This window comes from Drosophila montana, unplaced genomic scaffold (assembly GCF_035044405.1).
Source record: "Drosophila montana isolate Dmon_TW-CO22-7 unplaced genomic scaffold, ASM3504440v1 contig_3274_1, whole genome shotgun sequence".
Classification (NCBI taxonomy): Eukaryota; Metazoa; Arthropoda; class Insecta; order Diptera; family Drosophilidae; genus Drosophila; species Drosophila montana.
In genome coordinates this window covers 358,791-368,432 of record NW_026998157.1, presented here as the reverse complement: position 1 = coordinate 368,432, position 9,642 = coordinate 358,791, and the positions used below count along the sequence as shown (strand labels likewise).

At 43.9% G+C, this 9,642-nt stretch overlaps 1 protein-coding gene and 1 long non-coding RNA gene across 3 annotated transcripts; one reads left to right on the top strand and one right to left on the bottom strand.

Annotated features, from left to right (window-relative positions):
• Nucleotides 1-1,133: 1,133 nt before the first annotated feature.
• Nucleotides 1,134-7,838, top strand: LOC135434136 (uncharacterized protein CG3556). 2 transcript variants are annotated; one of them, XM_064690550.1, is made up of 6 exons: nt 1,134-1,691; nt 2,754-4,284; nt 4,348-4,543; nt 4,621-4,698; nt 4,757-4,839; nt 4,913-7,838. In XM_064690550.1, the coding sequence occupies exons 2-6, from the start codon at nt 2,817-2,819 to the stop codon at nt 4,972-4,974; spliced, it is 1,887 nt and encodes a 628-aa protein (XP_064546620.1). In that variant the 5' UTR covers nt 1,134-1,691; nt 2,754-2,816; the 3' UTR covers nt 4,975-7,838. The 2 variants fall into 2 exon arrangements, with proteins under 2 accessions (XP_064546620.1, XP_064546621.1); XM_064690551.1 differs by lacking the exon at nt 1,134-1,691 and having other exon boundaries at nt 2,746-4,284.
• Nucleotides 7,838-8,417, bottom strand: LOC135434137 (uncharacterized). Its single transcript, XR_010437183.1, has 2 exons — nt 8,217-8,417; nt 7,838-8,020 (listed from the first exon to the last, which is right to left on the bottom strand). It is a non-coding gene; the product is annotated as an uncharacterized LOC135434137 (long non-coding RNA).
• Nucleotides 8,418-9,642: the final 1,225 nt, after the last annotated feature.

Sequence of the window (9,642 nt, the reverse complement as noted above, 5' to 3'; positions counted from 1 at the left end):
GCACAAAGGACTGAAGGCAGCTTCATCATCGGCCTCATCCTCTGGCCCAGCTTCAGCATCAACTTCAACTTCCAACTTCAACTTCCCTTGGCCTTTTGTTTAGCTGCCCGAATCTCTGGCCATATAGATTTCAGTTTTGGGCAATGTTCCCGTCGCGGTAAGCGATATGCCTGCTTGTTCTTTTAATTGCTCGATAGGCAATCTCTTGCTCTCTCCCTCTCGCTCCCTTTGGATCTGTGCCGTGTCCTGGCAACTGGAACTAAACAGCAACAAACAGTCGACGGCGGCGACCATTTGGCCTCAATGTCGGCGGTTTGGCGGCATTTTATTTTATATATACATTTCTTGTTTTTTTTTTTTGATTGTCGGCGGACAACACATAACTATATCAAATTACAGTGATGGGAGGGGGCGGGGCGTTGCAGCAGGCATCGCGGCGACTAAAGGCAAGGTTTTTGGCAAGCAAAGGCTGGCCATAGGCTGGACAAATTTGTCATTGATTGCGCAAAAGAAGGAAAATTAAAGTTAATTTCCGCATTTTGTCAAATTCAAATTTGCCGCTGCATAACAGCCCTGTTCTTGCCATCCCTTAGCCAGGACACGCAACCGAAGTGCAAGTGCACAAACCTTATACAAGTTAACGAAAGTAACGCTTAATTCCGCCTGGACATGCACCACAAGCTGCGCTTACTTGCAACTTGGCTATTTGGTTGTAAGATCGGCTGCAGCTCGTGTGCGTGCTGCCATATCGCGCGCATATCCTGCGCATGGCCTATGACCAGTGGCAACACCGCACGCACCGACATGTTTTTTTTTTAGCCGTGCGTGCAGCGCCCAGCCACATACAGTCAGTCGAGAGCGGACAGCAACCGCCACAACAACTTTGTTCAAACACACAGCCTCTCAGAGCAGGCAACAAGCATACGAGCAGCAACAACATCAACAACAAAGCAGCAATGTCAGCGACTAGCTACAACAACAACAACAACAACAACAGCAACTGCAGCAACAACAACAACAGTTTTTAGCCAGCGCCCACTCCCCCACAGCTCCAATTAGATCCGCAGAGTTACCGCAGCTTCCGTTCCGTTACTTTTGCAGCGAACAGCTGTGTGACTCAGCGTGCGCGTGTGTGCCTCTGTGTGTGTGTGTGTCTGCAGGCAGACAATTAACTGCTAGCAGCAAAAAGTCCTGTTACTTCACAACGTTATTAGCAATTATAGAGCAGCCCAACTGTTAAAAAAGAAAATACATATATATTCCAGAGTCCTGTGTGCGCGCGGTTACATAAAAAGAAAATATCAAAAAAATACACAAAGGCCAATAACAAAAATTAGTCATTCATAATTTATTGATTGTGTGCGAGCGTGTGCGCGTGTGTGTGCGCGTGTGTGTATGTGTGAGTGCGCGCTTGTAGCTGCTACTGGCACAACTACAGCCACAACAGCTAGTATTTGAACGCAGTTAAACAAAAGTCGCCTAGTCGCTTAGTCCTGTTTGGAGCCTGGCTGGCATTAAAAATCAATAGACACCAGCAGCAGCAGCAGCAGCAGCAGTAACAAGACAAGACAACGACAACAGGCTACAAAACGCAGCAGCAACAACAATAGCAATAACGGATTATAGACGACAAGCACACACAAGCACAGAGCAGAAAGAAAGAGGGAGGGAGAGTGAGCGAGACGTCGCAGGTAGGTAAAACAGGCGACAGCGTCATCCAGCAGGCACCATAATAAAGTTAAAATTGAGCAAGTGTCGCGTGCGTGTGCCTGTGTGTGTGTGTTTGTGTGTGTGTGAAAGGGTGGGGAAGCGCGCGAGCAAGTGCTTAAAAAGTGCAGTTAATTACGCGACAGCAACAGCAACAACAATAGCAGGCGCCAGTGTTGCTGTCCTTTGCAAGTGCGAACAGCAGGCGCCAGTGTTGCTGTTGTTATTGCCAACTTTCCGGCAGCGCCTTGCTCCCTGCTGTTGTTGTTTTTGTTATTTTTGTTATTATTGCTGGCTGCTGCTACTTTTTGTCATTAATTAGATTACAAGAATTTTTGCTGCTTCTACTGCACATTTTAGCTACATACATACATACATACATATATTTATTGTATTATGTAAGCGTCAGCACAACGCTTTTGTTGCCACTTAATTAACTTTTATTGTGTCAAAGGGGAAAATCGCTCAAGTCAGCGCACACAACGCCAAGCCCATGCGACTACCCCGCCCTCCTCGCACTCACTCACCCACACACACACACACACACACACACAAACACACACATAGAGCGGGCAGGATTTGGTTTGCTTTGTGTGTCGTCCACTGTGCTGCTTGGCAACTTTTTGTATAGTTTTTCGATGACTAATTAATAGCGGGCAGGACTCACACACACACACACACACAGACACAAACACAGGTGCACACACAAGCTCATGTATAGGGGCGGACGAAGGGCGGCATATCGATCTTGGGTTATTATTATCGATAAATGCATGACGTTGGCAAAAATGTAATATGCATTCGTTTGACGTGTTTGTTCGTGCCTGAGTGTGTCTGTCTGTGTGCGTGTGTGTGTGCGTGTGTGTCTGTCAGTGTGCAGCAAATTCAGTTCAAGGCAACGGTTCCATTGCCGCCATTGCCTGTGCAATCGCCCCTCTCCCCCCCCCCCCCCCCCCTCTAACGGTCAATTTATTTGATTGCCAGCCACTGACTTTTGCCTATTGCTTTCTCCTCTCTCCTCTTTTTTTCTCCCACTATCGTCCCAGCTCCGTTCCAGCTGACTGAGCAGCATAAGCATAAAAACAACAACGACAACAACAGCAAGAAAGATGCACTCGCTGCCGCTGCTGTTGCTGCTCAGCACGCTGCCGGCGCTGACGCTGACTGAGAATGCAACGCTAGCGTATCCGCCGGCGGCTGATGCCGGCGTTCTGGGCAGCCCAACCAGCTTCAGCTCGAGCACAGCAGCGCCGCAGCTGGGCAATGACAATGACAACTTGACCGCCAGCAGCAGCAGCAACAACAACAACAACAACAACAACAACAATAGCAACAACGACGCCAGCTATGAGCAGACCTACAGCAACAGCAGCATCAGCAGCAGCAGCAGCAGCAGCAATGCAGCAGCAGCGACGCCAGCAGCAGAAGCAGCTACTACAACGACAACAACAACGACAACAACGACAACAACAAGCAGCGCAGCAGCCACTTTGGCGGCCATTGAGCAGTCGCAGCAGCAGCAGCAGGAGACTACATCCAGCATCAGCGTCGGCGTCGGCGTTGGCTTTAATGTCGCTGTTGCAGCTCTGCCGCCCAATGGCACTGGCAGCAGCGCAGCAGAGGTCGCGTTCGCAGCAGCACCAGCGCCAGCAGCGCTGCCGCACGAGATAATTGGCTCGGCCACGCCCAACAAGGGCGAACAGGAGGCGATATTGCGAGCCCTCGACTGGCTAAAGGAGAAGCGCGCCTCCGACTACGGCTGGGGCAACGACACGCACGTGGTCATCCTGGCCAAGGAGCTGTCCGGCGGTCGGGATCCGAACGAGAGCGCCGACGGGCATCTGCTGGTCATACAGGAGCTGGAGGACACGCTGTCCGTCAAGGAGATGGAAATCGAAATACTGGCCATGCTGGATCGCCATCATACGCTGCCCAAGCCGCTAAATCTGGACAAGCTGGCCCGCTATGTGCTGGCGCTGGGCTCGCTGTGCAAGGATCCCAAGCATTTCCATGGACACGATCTGGTCGCGACGCTGCAGCACCATGAGCCCGCCCAGGACATTGAGTTCGCCCTGACCACGCTGTCCGCCTGCAGCTCGGCGGCGCATGTGCGCAAGCGCCAGATACGCCGCCTCCTGGACATCGCCAGCGGCGTCACGGATCAGAGCGTCGATGCCATCGCCATGGTGATACTGGCGCTGCGCTGCATTGTCACCGATCATCGGCATCGGCACTTGCAGCACTTTGTGCGGCGGCCGGCGCGCGGCTTGGCCAGCCTGCAGGATCAGCGCGGCAGCTTTGGTTCGTTGCGCAGCACCGCGTTGGCCATGCAGGCGCTGCAGGATCTGGAATATGATCCGGCTGGGCATTGGAATCGGACGGCCGCCTCGCGCTACATACTCAGCCGGCAGCGCGCCGACGGCGGCTGGAGCGAGGAGCCGCTGCAGGATGGCCAGGAGCCGGACATTGGCGTTGGCCTCACCGCCGACATCATTCTGGCACTCGGCTGGAAGGGTCTCGGCGCCGTGCGCGCCCTCCAGTGCGACCATGTCATACGCGAGAGCAGCGATCCCACAGGTAATCCCCTTGCCGCCCTACCAAGTCGCATTCCAACTCAGCAGCTGTCCACTTTCCATGCAGAGAACGGCGAACCAAAGCTGGCAGTGCCCTTCGGACTCAGCTCCTCGGCGGAGGAGTCGGATACCAAGAACATCTCGTACACCTACACACTGTGGGTCGGCTCCAATGTGACCGAGGCCTTCTCGCTGTCCCTGATCTCGCCCAAGAACACCAGCTTCTTCAAGGCCATGACACAGGCAGCCGAAATGGATCCCAGGTGAGGGCCAAGCTCTATACAAAAAAAAAAAAAAAAAGAGAGAGCAAAACTTTATTAAATGATTCCTTTTCGTGCAGATTCATGTTCGAGGCGCGCGAATGGCCCAACGGACACTATGTGCACACGCTCTACGGCAAGAACGAAGAGCCGCGAGGGTAAGCCTGCACAGTTATTAATCCGGGTTAACAGTTCCAATGATCATATGCCACACAGATATCACTACTGGCTGCTCTACCGGCTGCCCGAGTTGCCCGATCCGAACAATACGCCTGGGAATCAGCTTATTGCGCCTGTTGGTCAGTCAACCAATCGGAAATGTTCCATTTTAGCCGAGAATACAAATTAAACTTGGAATCTATATTTTGACAGGTGTGGATGAGCTAATGGTCGAGGATGGGGAGCACTATCTATATTGGTATAAGAAACTTTAAGCACGCACATATGGATTTGCCGGCCTTAGTCACTAAACTAAAGTTAAGCCACGAGGAGAGGAGGGGAGGGGAGGGGATGCAGCAGCCCGTGCTGCAAGGATAACCACACAGATAGCAAGGATAACAACTACAAGAGCAGCTGTAACAGCTGCCACAACTACAACTGCAACGTGCATGCATATGTGTATGTGGCTCTCTATATACGTACACACACACACACACACACACACACACACGCACACATGCGTACACATGCGTACATATTGCATTATCTATACATACAACTGAAAAATAATGGCGTAATCAAAACTGCATTAATCGACACACACACACACACATTCTACATAGACACGGCTACACTCGTGGTCAAAATATTGTGCACACTAGCACAATCTGCCTTTCAGATGCATATATTTCAAAATCTTTCAATTATATGTTCGAGGTTTTGTTATTTATTTGCACTGTGTTTTCAACATAATGCCAAACAGAGCAGAAAACATAGCTAGAACGGAATGGAAAGATTCGATTTTAGTGAAAATGTGCAACAAGAAACACATAAAATAACTGAAAATGTTTGGACAAACTAAAAAGTACGTCTATGCGGAATATTTAGCTAATCATGCCCTACTTCAATGTTATTCAGATTTCTAGTTTCAGGTCATTGTGGATTTTCGGAGTACCTTGGACTTGAGACTCTACAAGTTCTGTGATTTCGTACCAAGCTGTTTTTTTTGTCTTTTTAGAAAATACCACATTTCGAGCTGCTCTGCTTTCTTCCTCTTTTACTGCAACTCATTCACTAGATTTTGTAAGAATTTATATCTAATATCTAACTTATTGTTTTGTCCAAGCATTTTGATTTATCTATCTTGTTTCACATATTGACTGAAATTTTTATATTTCCTTTAGTTCTCACTATGTTTTCTGTTCTGCTTAGCTTCATGTTGTCCACACAATGCAAGTAAAGGGGAAATCTCGAACATATTTGCCAAAAAAAAAATGTCGTATGCAACTAAAAGTAAGCTGTGATAATGTACTCACTATTTTGACCATCAGTGTACACGCGCACACACGCACACACGCACACACACACATGCATAATATATACAAATATACCCTAACGATAGCTTAACTCTGTGTTTAGGTTCTACTAATCTATAATATGACAAGAAGCAAATCAAAAATAACGATAACAACAAAAAACAAAAGGCTAACAAAGATTACAAATTTACGCACTAATCTGAGGCACGTTTCGTTTTCAGTTGCGCCTGTCAAAGTTGCAGTTAGTTGACAGGCAGTTAAACTTTTTCGCATACGAAATGCTTAAACTTTGCGCAATTCGATAGATTTGAGATATTGTGAATGCAACTCTATTTTCATACTAAATATTTAACTGGCAGATAAATTTGTTTTTACTAGTTAAAATTGAGTTCAAATACTGGCCAACTTTGACTGGAACATGGAAAATACGAGTCCGGAGAGGCTCAAAAGTGCATCTACACATACCTAAACAGACACACACACACATGCACAATAGCTTCAGAAAGCAGCCCAATGGCTATTCGTAGAAAACACTCTATCTCTCTCTCTCTCTCTCTCTCTCTGTCTCTCTGTCATCTGTTGTCGAAACGAATGTTAACAAAAGTGAGGTTAGTTCATTTATTAAAAGTGAGTTTAGTTCATTTATCACTCCGTCCGTTTTGTAGATTGAGAGCGTAATGAGGAGAGGCATGATCCATCAGCGAATTGATGCTACCTGTTGCACACTCACACACACACATAGACACACACAATATGCTTTACATGTTATTTAACTAAGCAACAGAGAAAGAAAAATGCTTAAAGGAATCGCTTAAAAAATAGACAGGCTTTCATGAAGACGAGAGAAAGCGTTTGTCAGTCCAAGCAAGGCATATTATACCAAACACCGTAAGTAACAATAAGTGATTGAAAATCATCCCTAGACATACATGAATATATAAAGCAATGCATATACATATACAGCTAGATATGTGTATATACATATATATATACATATATATACAAAAATATATAAAAATACCAGCATATACATACATAAATATATATACATAAAAAACGAAACTAGTTTTATATGAGATTAAGTCAAGAACGGAAGAAGAAAAACGACAAAGAAAGCAAACGAAAGCCGTGTCCGGATTATATTATACTATATAATTATATGAAAATGAATGAAGCATCATTTAACGTATACTATAAAGAAACAACGCAATGTCTGTCAAACTAAACATTTAACGCTATCATGCTCATATGCCTATCTATACCCTATACACATATACAAATACATAAAGTCTACATATGCATTGCTCATTCAAAGCCAAAAACATACTAACATACCTAATTATATAACCCATACTATCCAAATATAAAAGAAAAAGAAAAGAAATACAAATAAATATTAAAATTTAAATCTCTCTCAACTGCTTGACGCCGCAAAGCAGTTTAAGCTGTGGTCGCAGTTCGCAAGCAGTTCATTTAACAGTCACGCACGCACGCTCGCTCTGTCGCTCTCTCTTCAACCCAGCAAGCAGTTCATTTAACAATCACGCCAACGCTCGCTCGCCCGCTCGCTATCGCTATCGCTCTCTCTTTCTCGCTCTCTCATCTCGAACCTTGCGATTTCAAACGATAAACTTAACCACAAAAATGTCGTAAACCTAACCTAAACAATTTTTAAGTGCAGCTGTGCAAAAACTAACCTAACTTAACTAAAACTTAATGGTTTATATTATAAGCATAAAATTGAGCTTTTTAATTGTGCAAATCCAAGCAAAACAAATACAGAAAACAACTAAAAACCAAAAAAACAAAAAAACTCACTCAATAAATTAGAAAAACCAAAAGATAAGTCCAACGTGCCCACGTTTAGAATCTTATATTCGCCGCAATTAACGAGTCATACGAAAAACTTTGGATAGATGCTTCCAATGCTGCGGAAACTGAACTGCTTGCTGGTTCCTATTCGTGCCTCTCCAAAAGTAAGTCCCAATTCGAAGCGTGAACTGAGCTGATAACAAAAAAGTTGAAGGTTTTCAATTAATATTTGACTTACATATGGGTGCTCCACTGTCGGTTGCGTGTTTTTTTTTTTCCAAAGAATGAAACGGATTTAGCAATATGAATATGAATTGATCAAAGAGTCTGTCTTCCCAATGGAACTGTCGGCATTTCGAAATACTCGACTGGGATATATTGATACATACGAATATATCTGAGCCCAGCACGGAACCCAAACATTCCAGCTCCCTCCGACCTCTGCTTCATCATCTCTTAGCCCCCCTCTATGGGTTATGCGTTCGTGATTAACTTCGGTGTTTATGTTCCAATTTGTACGAAACGTTAAATATAAGTTGATTTTTTACGATGAATTCAAATATTCGAATTCCGTGTATACTATACGAGAAGCTATATACCAAATTTAAGGTAACTAGGTCTCAAAATCGATATTTATCGATATTATGCAAGTGTGGGGAAATATCGAACTGCAACGATTAAGTCGTCAAGTGTGTGGTATACTAGAAGACGTATTCCATATTACAAGCCTCTAAGTCTTGCAGTCCCCCGAGATCGCATAGATCGCTGCGACTGTTGATGCTGATCAAGTATATATATACTTTATAGAGTTATAGTGGTGTCTCCTCAATACATTTGCACAAACCCAACAGATTATGAAAACATGGTAACAACTATATAGTATTTGAGTATTACCCGAAATCGGTTCGAAGAACGACAAGAACTATCAGTTAAAATATGTGAAAATGAATCTGTAAAAGCTAACTTTTAAATCCCAATTAATCAGACCTTTGATTCGGTCACAAGTGAAAACTGACATGAATTGAATAAGGAGAGAAAATAATCTCGATCTGTTCTCTTTCCAGAGCACATTTTCTACAAATCCGCTTCCATTTTTCTTATTTTTTTTTTTTTAAACATAGCGTTTATTTTCAATAGATGTTTGTTCATTTTGCGTAGGTTTAGGTATACAATATAATAATATGATTTATAATTGGATTTGCATTTTTCCTTTTAACAATAATTGCGCATGGCATATAGACAAATACATATATATTTATGAGATTGGAAACACGAATCGTTTCTGATTTATAAAAAAGATGTAAATTTTTAACATTCAATTTCTTTGTATTATTAACGAATTCTCTTTAAAAACCCGAAAAATAATGGAAACTAAAACGAAAATTCTTCGAAAAAGCGTTTTTTTTTCTATCAGTTTTTCTTTTTCTTTGATTTTAGTTTTGTAGAAAAGCAGTTAAATGTGGGGGGGGGGGGGGGGGCTGAAAAAGTTGGCGTAGGAAACGGTTTTAGTTTAGCATCTAATTATTTAGAATAGATGGATTATAATTCTCAACAGGTGCCCGCCGGTGTAAAATTGTATTTTGTTTTTAACTCGGGAGCTAGGCTCCTTTAAATAGTTACATCTGCTAACTGGCCGATTTGCACGAGTCTTACGTTTGTTTCTAATTTTACTTTGCAAAAATAAATAATAAATATAATAGTAGGAAAAAAAAAATATATAGCAAGCTTTAGCATTTCTTTTTTAAAAGGCAATGTGCACAACATATGCATATAGAATATCAGAGAGAAAAAGAGAGAGATATCGTGACATATATA